The 25,114-nt window shown below is 41.6% G+C and overlaps 2 protein-coding genes across 18 annotated transcripts in view; one reads left to right on the top strand and one right to left on the bottom strand.

The window, feature by feature from the left end:
• Positions 1-3,284: 3,284 nt before the first annotated feature.
• Positions 3,285-23,828, bottom strand: ARMC6 (armadillo repeat containing 6). 6 transcript variants are annotated; one of them, XM_034422594.3, is made up of 9 exons: positions 23,657-23,828; positions 22,790-22,831; positions 16,376-16,502; positions 15,722-15,804; positions 14,116-14,686; positions 12,351-12,496; positions 10,866-10,997; positions 9,688-9,825; positions 3,285-4,665 (listed from the first exon to the last, which is right to left on the bottom strand). In XM_034422594.3, the coding sequence occupies exons 3-9, from the start codon at positions 16,494-16,496 to the stop codon at positions 4,453-4,455; spliced, it is 1,404 nt and encodes a 467-aa protein (XP_034278485.1). In that variant the 5' UTR covers positions 16,497-16,502; positions 22,790-22,831; positions 23,657-23,828; the 3' UTR covers positions 3,285-4,452. The 6 variants fall into 6 exon arrangements, with proteins under 6 accessions (XP_034278485.1, XP_087734141.1, XP_034278482.1 ...); XM_087878015.1 differs by having other exon boundaries at positions 22,798-22,831; positions 23,657-23,776; XM_034422591.2 differs by lacking the exon at positions 22,790-22,831 and having other exon boundaries at positions 23,657-23,783.
• The window catches only part of SUGP2 (SURP and G-patch domain containing 2), a 51,773-nt gene continuing 50,159 nt past the window's right edge, over positions 23,501-25,114 (top strand). For 7 of the 12 annotated variants that reach the window (XM_060694773.2, XM_087877702.1, XM_060694777.2 and 4 more), the window contains exon 1: positions 23,503-23,875. The gene's annotated coding sequence lies outside the window, so the exon portion shown is untranslated. Of the gene's footprint in view, positions 23,876-25,114 lie in introns of all 12 variants that reach the window. The other 5 variants (XM_034422590.3, XM_087877532.1, XM_034422588.3 and 2 more) reach the window with 1 other exon arrangement.

The following is a 25,114-nucleotide window of genomic DNA, read 5'->3' as shown; positions in this document are numbered from 1 at the left end:
TTCTCAGGGAAGCATGACTCTTGAAAGAAGTGGCATTTCAAAAGGAACTTTTACCAAGAGAAAGGGATTGAAGAGAAGCCAGGCGAAGTCTGAAAATTCCCGTGGGAAGCATTTTAAGCTAATTTTCTTGAATATTTCACTTTTTGGCAGTGATGGATGGCCTTTTGCAATGTCTGGAGGGAGCTAAGTTAGATGAATCACATTAAGAAATAGGTTAATTGACTTGATAGGACCATGAACAGTTGGGTAGCATTTATGGAAACATTCTTTAGAGAAATGTTTATCAAAACTGCATTGCATGCTACATTATTTTTTAAAAAAATCCCCCCTCTTCCTTTTACAAGAGAGCTCTGTTTTAAGATGGTGTTTGCTAGGATTAGGGCTGTGAAAAATATAGATTTGAAGAGGAGAGGCTAATTTAGAGTACATATGGGAAAACTCTGTAAACCACATGTTTTTCTAAGATTACACAACCACTACCCTTCAATTGCCTTTCAAACCCAGCTTTCAGCACAACCCACCATGTTTCATGTCTAAGAAAGGACTATTCATGGCTCAGAAATAATTTTTTACCTATATGTCAGGAGTGTCAAACTCAATATCATTGAGGGCCCCATCAGGGTTGTGTTTGACTTTGGGGACCTAGGGTGGGCATGGCCAGGGTAAGCATGGCCAGCTCAACATCATTCGTGTCGGGGGCGCCTGTGGTGGCCCAAGTACTCTGCCAGCGAAAACAGGCTCCCGAGCTCTGTTTTCAGCTGTGACAGCCTCCTGCAATCCTCTGCCAGCAAAAACGGAGCTAGAGAGGGCCACATGGAGTCTTCCCGAGCCCCGTTTTCATTGGCAGAGGCACTGCGGGCTGGTTCTTCACTATTTCCAGGGGGCCCCGTGGGACAGATCTGGCCCCCAGGCCTTGAGTTTGACCCCCTGCTATATGCGCGGAGGCTTGGGGAGGGTAAAAACGGGCCTACCAGAAGTTCGGGAAGGCTGGAAATGGGGCCATTTCCGGCCTCCAGAGGACATCTGGAGCCTGGGGAGCCTGTTTTGGCCCTCCTGGAGGCTCGAGGAAAGCCTCCAGAGCCTGGGGAGGGCAAAAACGCCCCCCACCCAATTGTGGTGCAGGAGGCTGACTAGGCCACACCCACCATGGCCACGCCCACCCAGCAACCAGGCAGAGAATGCCTTGCTAAAATTTTTGAAGCCCACCCGCTTCCCAGATAGAAAACATTTGGGGTTCTCAATTAGAAGGCAATGTTACCTGCTGAACCAATTTTTACAGAATGCCTCAGTAATTCCAGTGATAACATTTAATAAGGCCAAGAACATCTGGAAAGTCTTTTATGTATCTTCCTAATGGAGAAAAAGGTTGGTTTTATATCTTTCTAGGACTGACCTGCCCAATCTTTTTATCATCTGAAGTATGTCCTGCAGTCTATACAACCTATAGCTAGACTTTCTCATCGGATGCCCACAAGGCGTGATCAAAGAACTTCTTCCTCTTAAAATGCTACGAATCCCGTTTCCATGTTACCTTTATGAACAAGACAGCATATGGGTCCTACAGGCCTTCTCAGGTAATTAAAAAAAAGATTGGGAGATGCAACTCAACCATTTGCCCTTGCCGGGAGAAAGCATGAAGATATGATGGCAGAGACCATGCGCGACTAGAGAAGTGGAATAGGTGAAACGCCAGCAAGCAACTTCATAAATTTGCCTTCTGGTAAAAGGGCAATTTGGGATTAGCCATGTCCCCTGCCCTTTTATGTAGAAATGCCTTTGTAAGTGTCCATAATAAACCCAAAATTCCAGAACTAGACACTCCCCATTCAAAGATGACAAATATATCCCTTTGGAATCATCAAAAATTGCTAAAGGCTCTTCCTAGAAGCAGGTTAGCATTATCAGCCACGGGAAAGGAAAAGAACTAGAATCTTGACCCACTCGATTGTTTTGCATTATAGGTAGTCCACAATTCAGCCCAAAATTTCTGTTGCAAAGTGAGACATTAAGTGAATTTTGGCCCGTTTTATGACCTTTTTTTTGCCACAGTTGTTAAGTGAATCACTGCAGTTGTTAAATTAGTAATATGGTTGTGAAAGTGAATCTGGCTTTGCTTGTCAGAAGGTTGCAAAAGAGGATCACGACCCCGGGACACTGCAACCTTCATAAATATGAGTCAGCTGCCAAGCATCTGAATTTTAACCACTTGACCATCAATAAGCTGCAACAATCATAAGTGTGAAAAATGGTCATAAATCCCTTTTTTCAGTGCTGTTGTAACTTTGAATGGTTACTAAACGAACTCTTGTAAATCGAGGATTACCTGTACCTTCTTCATATGCTCTGGCATATCAAAACTGGAGCCAATTCCTTTACTTTAAGGATGAAAAGAAAGATAAATTACATACTTGAATGATGCTAGCAGACGTTGTGCAATTAACTACAGGCAGTCCTCGACATATGACCCAAATGGAGCCTGCCCATTATGGGCATATGTTGTGACACTTGCATATTGGGTTGGTCCATCAACCTGATTTTATAAACGTTTTTTGTGGTGGTCATAAAACAGCACGCTTGTTTTAAGCAATCGGTCACTATGGTGTGGTTTTGTTGAAAACTGGAGGTTGCTTCCAGTTTTCAACAAAACTGTCATAAAATGCAGTCATGTGACCAGAGAACACTGCAAATACCCATAAATGTTGTGTTGTTGAGTGCACAAAGTATGGTCATTTGACCTCAAACACCCCCCCCCAAAAAACCTATTAAAACTTCAGAACCAGGTCATAGCTCCCGTTTTGCAGGTCAGTTGTCATTTTGGACAGTTGCTAAGTGATTCGTCGTAAGACAAGGACCAGCTCTATGCTTACATACTGATTCCTGCAGGCCTCATTTCAGAAAAAAGATTACAGGAAATCTCCATGTCGAAGCCCTGGATCCTCCAGTTAAGGGGATCAGGCAAAGAGCCACTGGAAGAAAATGAACTGCCACAATAAACAATATTGACCTAGTTACAGCTGATGAAAGATACTTTCCTGTTTAAATCAGGCCTTTGATTAGAAGCACTGGGAAGATGATGATCTTTAGGAAAAGGAATATAATTCAATGTGATAGTCATTCTTTCCTTGCAGAATTGATTGATCCTGAATATCACTAATTCATGAGGATCAGAGAATAGGGAAGACCTTGAGAATCTAGGAAATCACTGTTGGGAGTTTGCAACATTGGGCTATAACAATCATTTCACCCGTCTATCTGGTTAAATAATGTCCAGAATGAAGTATATGTACAGTATATCACTCTAGTAGTTTATGAGCAAAAGAAAACAAACAAAAGCTAGGTCACAATAGAAGCAACCTGGCTACAAATAGGGTCATGTATATTTTTATATAACATATCTGGCAATTTTTGCACAGGCAACCCAAACTACATCAAGGAAAGTTAAAACATTTCCATTTGCATAAATTACACTGGTTTATTTAAACAGTCCCATTTTGGAGAACTAATTCATCCTGGATTTTAATAATCACAGGGAGAGGAAGGCAGAAAAAGGAAAAGAAAATAATTTTTTTTTAAAAAAGGTCATTCTTTTCGGACCTCTTGGAGCACACACCAACCACAGCCCTCGTGGGCTAGAAATCTGATTTAAATACATATTCAAAAGGAGTACAGATATTTACGAAGTGCACAATGCTAGGATCCCACACTGTTCAACCTCTCTTGCCCCTACCAGGTGACACTTTTACTATTATTAAAAAAAAAAATTGAGGGCAGGGAGGGAACAATTAAAGAGAAAAATAAAAAGGCAGCATGCATTGGTTGAACAGCATGACAACACATGGAAACAACTGGAATGGCTGAGGATAAAAAGTAGATCAGGACATTAGGCAGCACATTCAAACAAATGGAAGCATTATAGCAGGAAGCTGGTAAGCTTAACGGTTGTCATAGTAACGAAGGCCTAGTTGAGTAACAGAATCCTGCAGGGCAGGAGAGGGAAGTGTTCAGAGACATTAGCAAAACGTGGGTCCCACCACCTGCTCTTCCACCCTCTCTTTTGTTGCTAAAATCTTTTGAGACAATTTGTACAGACGCTAGAGTTTCGTACACGCACCGCAAGCGTCTCCCTTTCTTGAGCATGGCAGCATTGCTGCACGGCGGCATCGTTGGCACAGCACTGCCACCCTGCTTGGTTTTTTTTTTTGAGAGAAGGGCTGCTTCATGGACGCTACCAACAAAACACAGCAGAAAGGGAGCCTGAGCCAAGAAGCTGAACGCAAGAGAGTATGGAGTACGGGTTGCTCCTGCTGTAGCAACCAAGTCCTATCCAACTCCAGAAGCATCAATACACTCGTTTCCCCTCTCAACTGCTCAGTCTGGATTTATTCCAATCTTTTTGCTTCCCTCTCCTACTCCGCATCCACAGGTGCTGCCCAAATGGAAGGGTTTGAGACTTCAACGCGCCAGGCTTCCTTTCTGGCCAGTCCAGAGTTCCCGCAGCTCCACCTTGCAGCCCAGGTCCCTCAAGGCAGCTTTGGCCACGTCATCACAGTCCCGGTGGGCAGCCCGAGCTTCGGTGATCAAGTCCTCAGCTCCCATCTCCAGGATGGGCTGGGAGAAGTCCTGAGTATGCGAGACCAAGTTGCGAATCAGCATGCAAGCTTGCTTCTGGAGAGAAAAGGGAGGAGGAGGAAAAAGACAGATGTGATCATCCAGGACTAATCGAGCCTTATAATAAACTTTATTTTTTTAGAAAGCCAGTTTGGTCTCCTGGCTAAGGCACCTGGCTAGAAACTGGGAGGTCGTGAGTTCTAGTCCCTCCTTAAACATGAAAACCAGCTGAGTGACTTTGGGCTAGCCATGAGGAGAGTGTGTGTTCTAGTCTCACTATAGGCATGAAAGCTGGCTGGGTGATTTTGGGCCAATCACTAGGAAGCTGTGTGTTCTAATCCTGCCTTAGGCATGAAAGTTGGCCAGGTGACTTTGAGCCAATCACCAGAGGTTCGTGAGTTCTAGTTCTACTTTAGGCATGAACGTCGGCTGGGTGATTTGAGCCCAAGTCCCCCCCTCTCTCTTAGCCCAACCCCATCTCACAGGGATGTCGTCGTGGGGAAAAATAGGAGAAGGAAAGAGCATAAGCATAAATCTCTGATCTCCGTGTATTTCGCTGTACCCTCAAAACCTTGTTGTTCCGCCAGGCTGGGCTATCAAGGTAAAGATTTTAATTGGGTTTTAAAAATGGGATTTTAAATTTGGAGTTTTAAATTGAGCCTATCATTTAATAATTTTAATTTATTTCAAATTCTGTCTGTCTTTGTGCTTTTAATCAGGCTGTACACCGCCCTGAGTCCTCCGGGAGAGGGGTGGTATAGAAATAAAATAAATAAATAAATAATAAATAAATAAATAAGATATGATTGCCACCTTGAGTTGTTTGTAAGAAATACCGGTAATAAAGGTGGGATAAAAATAAAATAAATTTTATAACAGGGTAGAGGTTTTCCTCCAAGATTAGCCTCCCCCCCCCCCCCCCGCTAGGATCTTTTCAGCTTGGTGTTCTCCAAGTTAAGTTCAGGACAGTCAATCAATGTATATTATTACAGCCAGAAGGCCAAAGGATGTTTCCATGGCAAACGTGTTCTGTATTATTGCCAAGAAAATGGCATGGTTGTGTCCATGTAGTTACAAGGTCAAATATGTGCTGTCACTGCTCAGGCCTTGATAATGGACTGCAAGTCACCTGGGAATCTAGCTGTAGACTCTTGTCTAGCCCTGCTTTTTTTCTGCACTCCACTCCTCTGATTCTCCAAATCACTTCCCACCCTAAAAAAAAAAAAAAGTTTAAACCCTCTATATGTCTAATAGCAGAATTCTTGCAATGACCTGTTGTATAATTTCTGTTTTGGGCTCCTTTTCTTTTATGCTTCAACATTAAAGTCTAACCCTCTTAACAGAATAGAATAGAATAACAGAGTTGGAAGGGACCTTGGAGGACTTCTAGTCCAAACCCCTGCCCAGGCAGGAAACCGTACACCACTTCAGACAAATGGTTATCCAACATCTTCTTAAAAATTTCCAGTGTTGGGGCATTCACAACTTCTGCAGGCAAGTTGTTCCACTTATTAATTTTATTAATTCACTTATTAATTTTTTTAAAAAAAATTGATTTATATGCCGCCCTTCTCCGGAGACTCAGGGCGGCTTACAATGCGTTAAGCAATAGCCTTCATACTTTTGTATATTTATACAAAGTCAGCTTATTGCCCCCACAAACTGGGTCCTCATTTAACCTACCTTAGAAAGGATGGAAGGCTGAGTCAACCTTGAGCCTTGGAGAGATTCGAACCAGCAGTAATTGCAGCTGTGTTAATAACAGGGTGCTTAGACCACTGTACCATCAAGGCTCTAATTATTAATCTAGAGATCCACTAGAGCTTGACAACTTGTGGACTTCAACTCTCAGAATTCTCCAGCCAACATGGCTGGCTGAGGAATTCTGGGAGTTGAAGTTCACAAGTCTTCAAATTGCCAAGTTTGGGGACCCCTGCTCTAAAGGATCTATTGGTTTTGCTGCTGCCACAAAACTCTTTCCTGCTATGGATTTTTATTTTCATCCATTATTTCTTGTGTATGATGTAACATGACTTGGTGGAATTTAGAGAAGATACAGAACAGTACAATCCCTTACTAGAATTCTAGCTTTCATTAAGTAACGTTTAAAGAGTTGTATACAAGTTCCCTTACTATTACAGTTCAAGTTAACTTTCTTTAATATATTTATCAGTCTATCACCATGATGGCGAACCTATGGCACCAGTGCCACAGGTGGCACGCGGAGCCATATCTGTGGGCACGCAAGTGTTGCCTTAGCTCAGCTCCAGCATGCATGCGCACGCCAGCTGGAGAAACGGGCTGTTTCTGGCCTCCAGAGGGCCTCTGGGGAGGTGGGTAAGGCTGTTTTCACCCTTCCCAAGCTCCAAGAAAGCCTCTGGTGAAAAATGGGCCTACCGGGCCCACTGGGCCATCGCCTGCCAAAAGTGGGAGGAAGCACATACGCATGCGTGGGAGGGCAGGGCGCAGAGGGGTATTGAGTGTGGGCACGCGTACACGTGAAACCCCCGCCCTCCCCCCGCTTTTGGCACGCGACAGCAAAAAGGTTAGCCATCAGTGGTCTATCATCTTCACAGAGGCTACCCTGGGATTAGACTGCCAGCTTCTTTTAGATCTATTCTTTTATCCACACTGCCCAAATCCATCTCCCTGTCAGCACTTCAAACTACATTCGTTCCAGTGCTGACATAAGGAGGAGAAGAGGGGGCAGCTGGCAAGAGGACGCTTGACTTTTCACCTACTTATTTTCCCTGAAGATAATATCCCCTAGGAGATGAGATGGGAGGGGGGACATTCCTGGGAGCTGAAATAGTAGATATGGGGAGAGTGATTTGGAAGATGGCCAATGAGACGCAGAGAATTGGGGAACGGAAAGGGAAGGTTTGGGGTCAGGAAGTCAGTGTTGGCTACGACGTAGTAGGGAACAGATTGTCGTGCTTAATAAATGAAAGATTTCATCAGACTATTTGTTTGGAAATGCAATTTATTTGAGACGACACCGAAACACTCCCCTTGTTTCGTCCATCTCTTAACTATATAAACTGGCAGGAGGGGCCCCATATTGCAACAAATTAAGTCAGTGTTTCTCAATCTTGGTAACTTTAAGACATATGGATTTCAACTCCCAAAATTCTCCAGCCATCCATGGAATTTTGAGAGTGGGAAATTCAGGAATCCTAGGAGTTGAAAATGCATGTCTTAAAAGTTGCCCAGGTTGGGAAACACTTTTTAAATGATATTCATATATTTGACCATCACATTGGCTGAAATTAATTTCCCTGTAAGATCTTTTGTGATGCTTTTTTGAAGGGTTGCAAGATACACCAATTACCTTTTTAATATATTTTATATTTCCTTAGAGTAGGTACAGTACTGCTTTGGTATCACAAATAATGCCATCATATCATTAATCAACTAATTCCCACAATACTGTCAAATTATTTACTAAGACTGTATTAATATTATTCTCATCCTTCCTAGTACCTATTTCTTCTCGCTTATAACCATGTTGCTTGTATCTTTACAATTTATTGTTTTATTTGTTTCCTAGTATGATTTGATTGCTTATAGTAACCTATGACTATCACTGTTGTATCTTATGATTCTTGATGAATGTATTTTATTTTTCTTTATGTACACTGAGAGCATATGAACCAAAGACAAATTCCTTGTGTGTCCAATCAAGAATTCTATTCTATTCTATTCTATTCTATTCTATTCTATTCTATTCTATTCTATTCTATTCTATTCTATTCTATTCTATTCCATTCCATTCCATTCCATTCCATTCCATGTACTAGTTACAATCTGAACACTTAATTCATTTATTTATATTTCATATTTCTAGACTGCCCATCTTCAAGTAAACTTACAGTACTCTGAATTTTAATCACTCTTCTTCGATATATAATGCAGTCCCCGATGGGTTTTCAAATGTTATTAAACTTGATTTTTCCCACAAGTTTCAAATGGCTATGCTCAGAATTGTTTTCTTGCAGTCCAGGGGTTCATTTAAATAGAGTTCTTATTTTGTTCCCAGGCAACAGTAAGTATTTATATATTAAATCTTACTGACAGAACAAGGCCTCCAAGACTTCAGAATATAAGCTCAGCAAAATTTTTTTTTTTTTTTAAAATTAAAAATAGATTGACACATTGGTTTTGAAGAGAAAAAAATTCCAGTAAAATTGGCAGGGGAAGGACAGAGGTCTTGCAATTATCTAGTGCAGTGTTTCTCAACCTTGACAACTTTAAGATGAGTGGACTTCAAGTCCCAGAATTCCCCAGACAGCATTGACTACTGATCTAGTGATCAAGAATTAACTGGTGTTTCCTATTTCCTTTTGCAATCTCAAGCTATTTGCAGTCCTACATATCCATTCCCATGGGACAGTTCTGCCACGAGGCTTTCTCAGGTCAGGCTAATCAGAAAGGCTGCGCAGGTCTAACAGAAAGAAGATGAGAGGTCTAACAGAAAGAAGGCCTGGCCTTAACCAAAACCCATAAAAGTTATTTGGCAGCACACTGGAAATGGGAAAGGAAAAGAGAAATGCCTTTCATGGGAAAAACAGAAAGGCAGATATTTCTATGAGGGAAAAATAGAGACTGTTGCCATAGCTACAGATCAGTTCTATAGCATGATTTTTCTGTTTTGCCAAAGAAGCACTCCCTTTCTCTGTGTGTTTATCTATTATCTGTCTGTCTGTCTGTCTGTCTACCTACCTTCCTACATTCATTCATAATTCATAATTAATAATCTGTCTATCACTTTTTTCTGTGGTAGGTCATCCCTGGAAATAAAAAAGAAAGAATAATTCCTTTGGCCTTATAGTTTTAACAGGGAAATATTTATTTCAAAGGAAGAAAGAAAAGAAAAAAAAAAGAAAAGAAAAATCAATCTGTCTGTCTGTCTGTCCGTCCTATCTATCTATCTATCTATCTATCTATCTATCTATCTATCTATCTATCTACCTACCTACCTACCTACCTACCTACCTACCTACCTACCTATCTATCTTAATGGACTGGCTGAAAAGCATGAAAGGAGCTGTGGTCCCAATAGGAGAACAATGACATCACCTGCACGGCAACTTCTCTGGGGTGCGTCTTCATGGCCTGCAAAGCTGCCAAGGCTCCCCCGCCTTCCATGATGACTCGGCAGTTCTCTGGCTTGCGCAACGCTAGCATACACAATGCCGCACAACTCTGTTCACACACCTAACAGTAAGAACAAGTAGAGCCATTAGCAAAATCCTACCCAGCTTCCAAATACTGAAATATTCAATGTCTGAGCTCACACCCATGCTAAGCCAGGATCTTTTAAACCATGGATAGAAACAAGCTGGGATGGCCCTAAACTATGGGTGGGGTACTATGGCCCTTCTATGACTTGTGGACTTTAACTCACAAAACTTCTGAGTTGCTCCTGTTAGTTTTTCAGCAGATGAACTTTATGGCAATAGAGTAGAGTAGAGTAGAGTAGAGTAGAATAGAATAGAAATAGAAATAGAAATAGAGAATAGAATAATAACTTTGTCACTTTGAATCAGGGTGGATAAAAATCAATGATTTTTTTAAAAAAATCAAAAAAATCAGATTTTTTTGATTTAAATCAGATTTTTTTTATTTTTATCGAATTTATTTTAATAAAAAACTTTTGGAGTAAAAATCTATCGTAAGATAGTTTTCTATTTAAGATACATAAATAATTTAGTTTATTCAGCATGAAATGGAGCTTAATTATGTAGCATGAGGCTGTATATTCTGCAACACTGGGACTATCGGTGAGTCAACAGTGGGTCAAAGGAGTAGCAGAGATGACGGTTGCTCTTTAAAAATTATGATTTAAATCGAGTTGATTTAAATCAAGCCTTTTTACTGGTGATTTAAATCATGATTTAAATCGTGATTTAAATCAACTCGATTTAAATCAAATCCACCCTCCTGCTTTGAATGTACACTAATCGGCATTAAAATGAAAATCTGTTGCATACAGCTCTCAAAAGGTTGCCACCTCCAATATACACTACATAAACATGACAAAATAAATAAATAAATAAATAAATAAATATGTATATACCCACATATATTATATGAAACAAAGAAGCAACAGTCTAGTTTGGATGTATGCAAGCAAAACCTCCTACCAACACTAGCAGAGATGCCAAGTAAGGGAAGAGATCTAGCAGCAGCTAATTAGACCACCTAAAACAGAGCTACTTTCTCCAGGTACAAACACTCCCATGTTCTCAACCTACCTGTGGGTTGCCAAGATGGCGACTCATGGCCAAAATAATGAGATCAGTCCCTCCTGCATTGACAATGGCATCTTTTACATCATCGTTGCCTGCAATGGCCCGGATGGCACTGAGCACCTGTTTCACCAGTTCCTACAATTTGTAACAGAATGAGAAAGAGTCCTAAGGAACCCAGAATATGTATGAGAGTTTAAAAAAGAAAATAAACCAAGAGCTACAGATTTGCAATAGATAAAAGCCATCGCAAGATCCCTCCCTCCACCTTCAGTCTCTGATAAAAGTGAAATACTCAACAGAACAATCAAGAATGTGGATAGTCCTTTATTACTACCACTGAAAAAGCTATCTATAAATTATTCCTGTTTATATAAAGTCAGATGTGCAACTTGTGGGACACACATGAGAACTCCCTGCCCCTATTTTTTTTTTTTTTAATTAGATTTATATGCCGCCCTTCTCCGGAGACTCAGGGCGGCTTACAATGCGTTAAGCAATAGCCTTCATACTTTTGTATATTTTATACAAAGTCAGCTTATTGCCCCCACAAACTGGGTCCTCAATTTACCTACCTTAGAAAGGATGGAAGGCTGAGTCAACCTTGAGCCTGGGGAGATTCGAACTTGCAATAATTGCAGACAGCTGAATGTTAATAACAGGCTTTTAGTCTGTTGAGCTATCCAGGCTCCTGGTATAAATGACTTTTATATCAGAGGTAACCTCGGCCAATATTCTTTATTCCCCTCACCACTTCCAAAACAGACAGAAAATATGACAGACCAACAAAGACAAATTGGATCATTTCAAAAATACAGAGATGTAAACTAGTCAGTTAGTCAAGTTGTCCTTTAGGTAGGGCAAAATGAAAAGGTAAATGCACCAAAGCTTGAACCTATTCTCTTTAAAATGAACTTGTTCTAGATTGACTACAGTTGCCTATGGAGATTCTCAGTCATCCAGATCATGGTTGTCCCAAAGGTGCTTTTTCAAAAGGCAACTGGACCGCCTTGTTTTTCACTGAAGACGTTTCGCTTCTCGTCCCAGAAGCTTCTTTAGTTCAGCGCTTCGGAAGTGAAGAAGCTTCTTGAATGAGAAGCGAAACATCTTCAATGAAAAACAAGGAAGTCAAGTTGCCTCTTGAAAAAGCACCTTTTGAGATTAACTACAGTTGCGAAGATTCTTTTGGTTAGGGCAAATTTTGTTCGATATGCATTATTCATTCTTGATTCATGGCTTTTCTTGTGAACTTATCTAAATGGTTTCAGCCTTGCTGAAGGGGGTGATTGCTGACAGTTAGGGGCCTTGAAAACCATGACATCACTCGTTCCTGAGTCATAAGCAGAGTTTATTAAGCAGCATGAGGTATGAAGGATCCTCCTCTGTTTGAAGACATGGATAACTACTGTACTGACCATTAGTGTTCACTATGCTGGGCTAAAGGAAGGAAATAATCTGTTGCAGTCATGGTGTTTATTGCTATCTTAGTACCTGGTGGTCAATGCAGTCTGCCAACAGTGCCACTATGAAGTTTAAGCCTCCAAGGTCCATGATCTCCTGGCAAAATTCATTCCGAACTGACAAGCGTGCCAGAGTGGCACAAATTTCACTCAAAACACTACAGTCATCAGTGAAGGCTGAGGAGGTGAGAAAAAAGACAAAGCATCAGTACGGTTGCCTGTGCAGTACAGGTAGTCCTTGATTTATGGTAATAACAGAGCGTGTCCATCGTGGTTTAAGTTGTGACTGTTTTATAAAAAGAGTTGGACAAGTAACCGACCTGATTCAGAACGGTTTTTTTGTAGTTGTTATTAAGCATTTGTGATGGTTCTAAAGTGGCAGTCATTAAGCAAATCCTGCAGTTGTTAAGCAAAACCAATAGTTTTCACTATGAGTGTGGTTTTGCCAAAAACCAGAAGCAAACGGTAAGTTTGTGGCAAAACTGTTGTAACACATGGTCACATGATCGCAGGACATTGCAAACAGCCATAAATGCGGTTGTGTTGCCAAGTGCCCAATGTTCAGTCATGGACTGCAAGGGGGAAGAGGGTCATGACCCATCAGAACTTCAAATCCAGGTCGTTACGTAGCCCCATCAGAACTCTGCACCGTCACTGGGTGAGCAGTCATATGTTGAGGACTATCTGTACAGTACCACAGAAGTGACAATAAAGCATGGTGCATGAGAAGGGCTTCAGAATCCGGGTCCCTGAAGTGCTCATTAACAAATACAAATAAAAGTCATGCTTTTTTAGCACCCATGGCTTTAGCTACATGAAAACAAGTGGTAGCATTAAAAAAACTGATATGAATTAAATTTACGATATGAATTTATTTACGGGACCGCCTGCTACCACCAATAGCCTCCCATCGGCCGGTACGCTCTCATAGGGAGGAGCTCCTCTGGGTGCTGTCGGCCAAACAATGTCGACTGGCGACCCCCAGGGGAGGATCCCGGATTTATGCACCTTCCGTCACACTCTCAAGACTTTTTTATTCCATCAAGCCGGCCTGGCCTAAATCTTTCCCCTTTAAAATGTAAATTTTAATTTGTTTTTTAAATTATTGGGTGTTTTAAATTGTCTCGGCCAAATTGTTTAATTCGGTTTTATTCTGTTTTTAAATTTTGTATTTATGTGTTTTATTCTGTAGCTGTTCACCGCCCTGAGTCCTTCGGGAGTAGGGCGGTATACAAATCCAATAAATGAAATGAAAAATGAAATGAAATGGTGGTGTAGATCTGTCAAACAATATGGAGATAGAAAGCTAAATGTGCCCAACTAATAAAATTTCTCATGGCTTTGGGGGGGGGGGTCCGACAACAACAGCGAGGGGTCTTTGTCCGCTCAGCAACTTGCAAAAAGCAGTTTAATGTCAGGTGCCAAGGAACCAGAACGACACCGTGACATGATCAGAGTTACCTCTTTTTTTGCTGCTAACCTATTTAACAAGAATCTCACCGGATTGCTGCCTTCTCTTGGGGGCAGCCAGATAAGGGCTTCAGGAATTTGTCGGGGGTGGGTGGGTGGGGGAAGAGTCAGGTCTGCGTCTCTGCAAGGGCTCTTAGCTTTGCCAGCTTCCTCCCTTCTCCTCCCACCACAGCTGGAGATTACAGCACATTTAAGGGGGAGGGGGGAAAATCACACAGAAAGAGAAATAGTGGGTCTGTATTATGCAATTGACGTCCCTGTCCTGGAGCATAAAAAAACAGAGAGAGGGAAAGAGAGAGAGCGTGTCAGCAGGGATATGTTTTTACCTTTGGCTGCCTCTATCAGGATTCCCAAGCCGTTATGCTCAGTCACAATCATCCTGGCATGGTCATGGGCATGGCCAAAGGGCACCCGGATGTCATCATCAAAGGTCATGATGCGGAGCCCTGAACATGCCTCCCGGACCACATCTGCCCGGTCCCCGTGCCGGACTATAGCCTCAGATAGTAGGGTAAGGATGCCCCCTTTCACAAGATCCTGACGATTCTGCTCATGTTTCAGGCAAGCATATCGGATGCAACGGACTCCAGCTAAAGTGAGGTCAGCGTCATCTCGGCTCTCCTGCAGCACTCGCAGCAACAGCTCCTGCCCGGGCACATCGAGGAGGTCAGGTTGGCCATCCAGGAGGGCAGAAAGAGCTTGGAGGGCTTTTAAAAGGGAGCATCGTTCTTCCGATGCCAGCCGACAAGCAGCCAGGACCGCAGGATAGGCACCTTTCTGGGCAGCGAGGTAACGGATCGACAGCTCCTGCCTGCACTGCTTGGCAAAGTTCACCAAAGATTCATCCACCTTGCTCGAATCCGCATCGATGACGGCTTTCTGGAGACAGTCCAATATCTATAGAAGACAAAGGGGAAAAAAAGAGAGTGGAATCTTGCCTTATTCTCTGCACTGCATCTTCCTCCTCTTCGATTCTGCAGTCATTCGGAAAAACATCTAAAATCCTTTCCAGAATTGGAGGATGCACAGATGGCAGCGGCTTCAGTCCCTTCTGTTCATTTGCATCTTTTCTCTCCATGTTTTGCATGCTTCCTCACCACAATGCTCCTCTGTTTTCCTTTAAACCCTAGGATTTCTAAAGCAGCTTTTAAAATGTTCCATTATATGCCCTTTTTTAAAACTCTAGATATTGTTGCTTATTATTTTACTGATCTTACGCAAACAACTTTATGAGGTCTGTCAGAAAAAAGGTACTTGGTAATATTTTTCATAAATATATAAGCAACGTAGAACATCAGGTTAAAGAAGGCTAGCTCACAGACCTTCTACATTTTAAGGCAATTTATACCAAGATCTAGCTTCCAACGAGTCCCAAAGGTGCTTTTTTCAAGAGGCAACTGGACTTTCTGGTTTCTTTCCCAGAAACTCCAGCTGCCTCTTGAAAAAAGCACCTTCGGGACAGCCATGACCTGAATGACTGAAAATCTCCAGAGACATTTAGCTTCCAATGAGCAAGCAATAAATGAAAGAAAAGAGCCTTGGTAGTACAGTGGTCTAAAGCACCCTGTTATTAAGACCAGCTGCCTGCAATTACTGCAGGTTCGAATCTCTCCAGGCTCAAGGTTGACTCAGCCTTCCATCCTTTCTAAGGTAGGTAAATTGAGGACCCAGTTGTGGGGGCAATAAGCTGACTTTGTATAAATTGCTTATTTATACAAGGCTATTGCTTAGTGCATTGTAAGCCACCCTGAGTCTCCGGAGAAGGGCGGCATATAAATCAAATTTAAAAAAAAAAAACTGTATCCACAAGGCTATGTCTATGAGTCCCTAGAGCTACCTGGAAAACGAAAGGTGAGCTAATTACATCTATGTATTGGTTCTGATGGACAATCCCTGGCCTAGCCCTTTCCTGAAGAGCATCATCTCACTCACCTGTAAAACCATGTGCTTCAGTTCTTGACCATTCTCTGAAGCTGGATTGGGTACCTCCTTTACTATATTACTTAAATCTACACCTAAAGGAGAGAGAAAATGATGTATCAGCCTGAGTATTTCCAAAGCAATTCTCCTACTGTGCCCCTCTAATTGCATTGGATTTTAGGTCCCATAAGCTAGCCAAGATCCCAATCTGATCAAAGCTGTGCTGAAGACTGACCATGATGGGCAAAAGCTTTTTTTAAAATTAGGAAAACTTGTCCACCACCTAAAAAAAGTTCACTGAGGAATTTCTTGACAATTAAGATATTTGGTATTATCAATTACTGTAATAACTTATTTTCTTTTTGGGGTGACTATATGGACAAGGCAAATGACTTTTGTAAAATGGTGCTCAAATTATTCCAGCCGTTTGGGGAATGGCCATACTGTATTCACACAATAACATATTGATATACTGAGACTATGTTAACAATACTTATTTTAAGAATAAAAATTCAGATCATTTTCATACTGGGGATTATTTTTCCTGATTGCCATAAGCCACACCAATTTTCTTGGGAAGTCAAGTGACTGCTGGAACTAAGCTGCCTATGTCTAAAAAGATGACATTCCATGTAGGTCAATATTCCCATCCCCTTCATACCATACCTTGAGATTCAAACTGCTGGATGGCTTCATTCAATGCCTCTTCCGGCTCCATTCCAAACTCAATGATATTTTCCTGTACCACATCATCAAATGTCTCTTGGGAAATCCGCTTGGCTGTCATGTTGGCCTGCAGACAAGAAAGTTAGCTAGATATTTTATATAGAGGTATAATTTAAATTGTCTAACTTTGCTATAGGGAGGAAACCTATGGCAAAGTTAGACAGCATACTAACAAGCAGAGACATCACTCTGCCAACAAAAGTGCATATAGTCAAGGCTATGGTCTTCCCAGTTGCAATGTATGGCTGTGAAAGTTGGACCATAAGAAAGGCTGAGTGCCAAAGAATTGAGGCCTTTGAAGGATGGTGCTGGAGAATACACCTGCAAGTCCTTGGACTGCAAGGCAATCAAACCGGTCAGTCCTAGAGATCAACCCTGACTGCTCTTTAGAAGGCCAGATCCTAAAGATGAAACTCAAATACTTTGGCCACCTAATGAGAAGGAAGGACTCATTGGAGAAGAGCCTAATGCTGGGAATGATTGAGGGCAAAAGAACAAAGGGATGACAGAGAATGAGGTGGCTGGATGGAGTCAGTGAAGCAGTTGACGTGAGCTTAAATGGTCTCCGGGGGATGGTAGAGGACAGGAAGGCCTGGAGGAAAATTGTCTATGGGGTTGCGATGGGTCAGACACAACTTTGCAACTAATAACAACATAATTTTTAAAAAAGTAAAAGGAAACCTGGCATAATAAAGTAAATTAAGCCAGGAAAGTAGGAGCAGAGAAGTATGGATAGTTACTCCCCTCTCTCCCAAAAGCCAAAATTCAAGGCCATGCAATGCTGTAGGAAGAAAACAAACCTTATTTTTATACAAATCATAATGAATAAATGGAATTCCTCACCACAAGGTAAGGCAAGGGCCCTATCCTTTTAGAAATCAGAACATATTTATTGCAGATATTAGCAACTCTAGAATAATAGAAATTCCAGATACAGGGTCATAGCTCGGCTGTTGGGCGCAACAGAAGGGAACAGACAGACTCCATACCCAAGGTCCTTGGTACTCTCTAAGCTTGCTTTCTTGCAGACATCTCATTACCCAAATTAGGTATCATCAGTGCTAGTCCATAATCCATATTTAGCTACTGGAAACTATGATGGGTGGGAAGATACTGGACTAGATGACCTATAGGCAATCTTATGATTACCGTGAATTGAGAGGCCATTTATATTTTCCTAATAAATTAATAAAAATCTTTCTCATTTTTTTTTCAAGTATGGAAACTGAACATCTTCCCCAACTATAACATTTCCACAGTGTTCCTCCCTTGGTGTCTCATTGTCTCCAAAACTATGTCTACCACCTAATATGACAACACATAAATTCACACAACTTACTGGTTACTGAATTAACCCTTGTTTTTTTTTTTTGGATACACATAATAGACAAAAATAAACAAAATAAACAAAATAAACAAAAATAAACAAAAAATAAACAAAAAAGGTTAGTACTAGCCTAAATTACCATGCTAGGAATAATATTTATTTATTATATTTCTATACCGCCTTTCTCCCGTAGGACTCAAGGCGGTGTACAGCCAAGAAAAATATAGACACACAAACATCATAAAATTGCTAATTAAAATTATTACTTAGTTTGGCCAATTAAATAAAACCCAGAATTAGATAACATTTTAAAAAATCATTCACATGTTCATATGTTTAGCCCCGCCTGTTGGAACATCAGGGTCTTGAGGGCACGGCGGAAAGCACGGAGATCAGGGATATTCCGTATCTCCTGGGGCAGTTCATTCCAAAGGGTTGGAGCCCTCACAGAGAAGGCCCTCCCCCTGGGAGTCGCCAGTCGGCATAATTTGACTGACGGTACCCTGAGTAGTCCCTCCCTGTGAGAACGAACTGGTCGGTGGGAGGCTATTGGTGGCAAAAGATGGTCTCGTAGGTACCCAGGTCCTAAGCCATGGAGCGCTTTAAAGGTGATGACTAACACCTTGAATCGCACCCGGAAGACCACCGGGAGCCAGTGCAGCTCACGCAGGAGAGGTGTTACATGGGCACAACGATAACACCTTCTATAGAGGTGATTTCCATAAAAGAGGGATTGGGGGGGGGGGGGAGAGAAAGGGAGAGAACATGACATCATCATGACATCATCTTCAACCCTGCACCTGGTGGCGCAGCAGACTAATAGCCTGTTATTATCATTATCATTCAGCTGCCTGCAATTACTGCTAGTTCGAATCTCCCCAGGCTCAAGGTTGACTCAGCCTTCCATCCTTTCTAAGGTAGGTAAATTGAGGACCCAGTTTGTGGGGGCAATAAGCTGACTTTGTATAAATATACAAAAGTATGAAGGCTATTGCTTAACGCATTGTAAGCTGCCCTGAGTCTCCGGAGAAGGGCGGCATATAAATCAAATTTTTTAAAAAAACCAAACCCATCTAGTCATCCCCACTCATTGAGCACTTTGTTCCAAAAGCTCTACAGAAAAAGAATATGTTGACATCCTTCTTAAACGTTTTTTTTTGGGGGGGAAGCTATCATATTTAGGGTGGAGGGAACTGTTGCATAATGAGGAACTGCAACTGAGCTCTGCCTCTTGGCCCACAATTCTTAAATCTCTGGGCAGGGGATCAAAATATGCCTTTCCAGCCGTGTGTACAGGATAGGCAGATTCTACTTGAAGAAGACAGTTCCAGAAGCAGCGAAGGCCCAGCGTATGATCAATAAAAAATTGATTTTTTTCCCCCCACTGGTTTTGAATCTGGAAAAAAAAAGAAGACACGAGCGCAGTAAAAAGGAGCTGGGGACAGAGAAATATAAAATAAACACTTCTGAAAGTTAAATAATACAATGGAAGAGCTGGAAAGGAAACAAGTTTGGGTTCCTCACCTTATCTTTTTGCTGCAGTTTGATTTAATGGCTGCTAGTTGGGAAAAAGGCTGAGAAGGAGAAAGCCCAGAGCAGCTGATCTTTCATTTGAACGGAGGAGACAGGATCATGCTTGGGAGAGCACTGATTTCAGCTGATGCAAGGAAGCAAAGCACCTCTGTATTTCAACGCTGACCTCTGGCAACAGGGAATGGATTTTCTTTCGCGGAAACACAAAGATGCTTTTCTCCAGAATAGCCTCCCACAAAAAAAAAAAAAAGAAGGTGCAAGAGAAACAGGCTAAGCTATGCCAAAAGTGGGTTTGGCAGAATGCCCAAGGTGGTTATCCCTGTGAGAAGGACCATCCTGGAAATTTCCTCCCCCAAATATGGCTTAACGTCCACCATGCTACTAGCATTGCTAAACGATCTGTATTTCAGCACAACCATGATTTATAACACAGTCAAGGAAAGACATCCGTTTATACTACAAATTACAATGAAAAATTGTAATCCATCCATAAGCTGCTGTTCAAATGTATACTGCTTGCTGTAATGCTGAAGAAATACCAAACAAGACCTTTATGATTCGCTTCTAATTTTGCTGCCCCCACACATTTTCTGGACTTCAGATCTGCATTGCACTCATGAATACTGTGAATTAAGTACTTCTGTCCTGATCTTGTTGCATACATATGCTTTAAGGAAAAGCAGTCACATACCACAGAAACCAGTATTACATGTGTTATTCTTTACAACATTTTTACTATAAGCTATGGGAAATGCTGTAGTCTACTCACGCAAGGATGTAAGCATTACCACCATCGCCTGTCTTTGCAAATAGCCACTATTAATAATGCAGCTATTATTGTTTGCCTTACTGCATTTCATTTCTCTGACCTCACTTTTTATTATTCTTTTTTCCATTCACACATACACACTTATAGCAAGACATTTCATGCATCTGATAAGCTAGGCTGTAATCCTCATAAGACATTTGCCCCAAAGATATATGCTTATTTTTTTACAGATCACAGCAATCCACATTTATCTATTTGCAAAGATGACCCAGGTAAATTAAGCTACTTATAAATATTTGGGAATCAACCTTCATGAATGGAATTAAACGCTTCTGAAATTCACTGTGCGCCACTGACATGCTCAGAAAGACAAGGTCATCCCTCAGAATACAGTAGCTAAATGACAAGCTGTCAATATACCACCCTGACATTATTTTTTAAAACTGCTCTTGTTGTGTTCACACTCAGTTCTCCTCTCTGTGTACTGGATATTTATTTTATACAGTTTTTAAGAAGAGATTAGATAACCATTCCCTACTTGAGCAGGAAATTAGACTAGAATACCTCCAAGATCCCTTCCAACTGTTATTCTGATATTAAGTAAATGTAACATGAAAAACAGATATTCTAAAAAGCAGGTATTGTGTTTGATTGTGGCTTTGCAAATCAGCTCAGGTTCACCTTACTTCTCACTCCTCACTGCAGCTCCAGAAAAGACTGTTGCAGAGTGTTGGCGAGCCTCTAGAACTGGAGATATGCTATGGAATGTCATAATGTCATAAAAATACCTACTTTGCAATAATGGCAGCATATATTTGAAATATTAGCCTCTGCTTATTAAATGAAACCATTGTGGTTCCTTGCAATATTTAAAATACAACAAAATGCAGGAATGAATGGGAAACTGCAAAAATATACATCCCAGCTGTTAATTTCCTGAACGTTAGGCAAATGTTTTTCTGTAATGCATTGCTAGAGGAAAAGCAAGCATCACATCTTCTAATATTGCTACTGAGACCCTTCCTAAGTCTTATCTGAGTGAAGATTTGATTCCAAAGATAATTACTAAGCAATAAAAGTTTGTGATCTCCTATTTGTTAGAATTTAGATTTGTATCGCCTCCAAAGGAATGCTTAATCTAAACTGATCATGTACCATCAAGTCGCTATCGACTTTTAGCAACCAACACAGGTTCTCTCCATGATTTGCCTAAATAGCTGTAGTGTTTTTTTCCCCTAATCCAAACGTTGTATTGGTAAACGAACGATACTTTATTTTCATCCTACTGCTAGCTGTCAGAAATCTCACATACAATGCTGATTAATCCTTGACCACACAGGCTTACAAAAATCAAATTATGAAGTTTACATACACTACAAATCACTCTGTGGCCTAGGAAGCCATCGCCTCCCCAGGATCTTTTTTAAGATTCAGTGGAGGGTTCAAAACAGAGAAGACTCTGAGGTTGTTAGGGAAGATAAGGAGGGAAGGAGCCGAATTAGGTTTTCAAAAATAAAAAAGGGATGTACAGGTAGCCCTTGACTTACAACAATTCATTTAGTGACAGTTCAAAGTTACAGCGGCATTGAAAAAAGTGACTCACAACCATTCTTCACACTTACAACCATTGCAGCATCCCTTTCGGTGACGCGATTTACATTTGGATGTGCTTGACAACCGGTTCACACCGGGAGATACGGAAGATCCCGGATTTGCGCTCTTTCCGCTGTGCCCTCAAAACATTCTTATTCCAGCAGGCTGGTCTGGCCTAACCTCCCTTTTAAATTGTTTTGTTTTATAAATTGGGGTGTTTTAAATTTGTTTGCGGGCCAAAGTATTTAATGTATTTTTAAATGGTTTTTTAACGTTTGTACTATGTGTATTTTATCTCTTGGCTGTTCATCACCCTGAGTCCTTCAGGTGTAGGGCGGTATATAAATTGAGTTAACAACAACAACAACAACAACAACAACGGTTGCAGTGTCCCGCAGGTCATGTGATTCCCCCTCCCCTTTGTGACCTAGTCAATGGGATAGCCGGATTCACTTAACAGCTCAAGGTTGACTCAGCCTTCCATCCTTTCTAAGGTAGGTAAAATGAGGACCCAGTTTGTGGGGGCAATAAGCTGACTTTGTATAAATATACAAAAGGATGAAGGCTATTGCTTAGCACATTGTAAGCCGCCCTGAGTCTCCGGAGAAGGGCGGCATATAAATCAAATAAAAAAAACCAAAACTGCGTTACTAACTTAACAACCGCAAGTGATTCACTTAACAACCAGGACCAGAAAGGTCGCAAAGTGAGGCAAAAACTCACTTAACCCATTTCTCACTTAGTATATTAATTTAATTAATTCAATTTAATTTAATTAATTCGATGTATATGCCGCCCCTCTCCGAAGACTCAGGGTGGCTAAATTGGGGTGTGTGGGGGGGCTCCCTTGGGGTCGTAAATCGAGGACCACCTGCTGTAGATGTGGTGTGGTACCTCAAGGTCAGCAGCCCTCGAGGCTGGTAGGGAAAAAGAAGAAGCGAAATAATACAAGGCATGCAAACAGCATCCACCCTTTCCTCGTTTTTTGACGTTAAGCCTGTGGCTTATCACCATTCCGACTGGAATAAAGAACCCTGCCCAAGCACGCCTGCAAACGTTACGGTATTCCTTCCCGTTAGGGTCCTCTCGGAGGAATAGCAAAGGAGACCCCTCATCCTCCAGCCTCGCTTACCTGCTTACCTGCCCCTCGTCCTTGCTCGCCACAAACCCGGCGCTGATGCCAGGGAACCAAAAGCCGCCGGTGCGGGGAGAAAAAGAAAAAAAAAAAAAGACGCGTTAAGCGCAGCAACTGCGGCGGCGCGTTCTTTTTGGCCGCAGCTCGCCACCGTACAATTTAGGCCACGTGGTGCAAGGGAAAAAAAAAAGCGATTTCGCCAATGGCAGCGCAGGGAAAGGGGAATTTGAACTACGCATGCGTACGCTCAGCACGTTTCCTTCTACCCCCCCCCCCAGGGATTTTAAAGGAAGGTGGGGACGGACGTTAATGGAGGCCTCTCAGAACTGAACTGTAAAAAATAATAATAATAATAAAAAAAAAACCAAACCGGTGGACCTTTAGGAGACAGCGAACCTCTCTCTCTCTCTCTTTGCTGCCACCTAGTGGTTGTCCCAATTTTTGCAAGCCAGATATGATGGGCTTAAAGTTGTTAAAATTGACGAAATAACTGTGTTTGCACGTTGGAAAGCATCGGCTCCAATTTCTTTTTTAAAACGGGCTGAGGAAGATGACTTGATTTTTTTTTTTTTTTTAATGAAAGATTACCTTATTTTTCCCACCCACGGAGTTTCTCGGAATAAAAATTTTCCCCTCCGGTCAGTGCTTTGGCGCATGCGCATGGGAGCGGCGTCTTAACTCGCGAAGCCTTTTTTGCGCATGCGCTTATTGGAGAGAGAGAGCGCGCGTCACTTCGCAGCCATTAACGAGCGCCTCTTGTTTCGCGCGTGCGCACCAAGTCGAGCCTGAATTGAAGAAGGAAGGGGGGAGTTTATTTTTATATTTTTTTAAAATAAAAAAGGGCCCGGGCGAGTTAGAACAAACCTTGATCGATGCTATCTCCGCGTGCAAAAGAGAAAGTGCAAATCCGACGCCGCAGCAGAGAAGAAGCAGCTCCGGCGCGCGAGGAGGAGGAGGCCAGGCCGGCGCGAGGGTAGAGGGCGCTCGGCGCGTGCGCAGAAGGAACCAGCGGCTGGTTAATGGAGGTTGCTTTATGCTAGACGGAGGTTAGACGAGGCTGCTTCTCTACTTCCCCGTCGCTTGGTAAGCTGTTGGGGGGGGGGCGGTTTAAAGCAACAGCTGAAATCGGAGCTTTGAGGAGGAAATGGCAGAAAAAGCCTTCTTATTTTTCTCCCCCCCACCCCCACCCCCCCCCTTTCCAAAGAACCCCATTGGAGATCTCTTTAAATTCTGAAATTAATTCTCAGAAATTAGTTCTTTATTCAACCTTTTTTTTAGTTTTAAAAGCACAATTTCCATTTTTACAGCTTTCAGCCATCGGCAACAATTCCAAATCTCACAATTCCAATCTATGGCCTATCGTTTTATACATTATGTACATCTTTAAATCTATAGAGAGCAATTCCCGGATTGCTTATTTGTACCCTCTGACTATCATTAAGTGTTGTACCTTCTGATTCTTGATGAATGTATTTTATTCTCCTTATGTACATTGAGGGCATATGCACCAAAGACAAATTCCTTGTGTGTCCAATCACACTTGGTCAATAAAAAAATCCAATTCTAAATATATAGTATCTTTTACTATATTTTTGTTCTCCGTTAACATCAATTTAATCTATTCTTCATATATGTAGTATATTATTATTATTATTATTATTATTATTATTATTATTATTATTATTATTGGTTAATCTTTAGTGAGATTCACAGCCTTTGAGGCTGGTTAATAGCTCAGCAGCTCGAGTCCTAACCAAGGACCTAGGAACTGTTAAGGTATCGTCGGAGGATGTAAGCTGTTCCGAGTAAGGTGGTTTTTTGTAGAGTCAAAATGTTCAAGTCCGGCAAATTTAGAATTTCTAAATAGCCGGGTAGCCCTTTGGGTATTGCTCCAAGGGCTCCAATTACAATCGGGACAACACACAATTTCTTTTTCCACAGTCGCTCAACTTCAATTTGTAAGTCCCGGTACTTTGTGATTTTTTCTTGCTGCTTATCTTCAATTCGTGCATCACCAGGTATTGCAATGTCAATGAACCATACTTTTTTCTTTTCAACTATTGTTATGTCAGGTGTGTTGTGGACCAAGTGCCTGTCAGTCTGAATCCTAAAGTCCCACAAGATCTTGAGTTTCTCATTCTCTAAAACTTTCTCAACCTGATGTTCCCAGTGGTTTTTGCTGTACTCAAATCCAAACTTCTGGCACAATTTCCAGTGAATGATTTTAGCAACACGGTCATGGCGTTGTAGGTAGTCAGTTTGTGAAATTTTGCTGCACCCACTGATCAGGTGGTCATTATTATTATTATTATTATTATTATT

Source organism: Pantherophis guttatus, chromosome 1 (assembly GCF_059756535.1).
Source record: "Pantherophis guttatus breed Tessera chromosome 1, ASM5975653v1, whole genome shotgun sequence".
Lineage (NCBI taxonomy): Eukaryota > Metazoa > Chordata > Lepidosauria > Squamata > Colubridae > Pantherophis > Pantherophis guttatus.
Note: the sequence above shows the minus strand (reverse complement) of the source record. Positions and strands in the feature narration are given on the sequence as shown.

Bases quoted from the DNA above. Each gene is read 5' to 3' on its own strand.
- ARMC6 (XM_034422594.3), bottom strand. From the start codon at position 16,496: ATGACAGCCAAGCGGATTTCCCAAGAGACATTTGATGATGTGGTACAG. The intron at 15,805-16,375 runs GTATGGTATGAA...TCTCTCCTTTAG, and splicing joins CCAGCAGTTTGAATCTCAAG to GTGTAGATTTAAGTAATATA. The intron at 4,666-9,687 runs GTGATGTCATTG...TTTTCTCTCCAG, and splicing joins CCAGAGAAGTTGCCGTGCAG to AAGCAAGCTTGCATGCTGAT.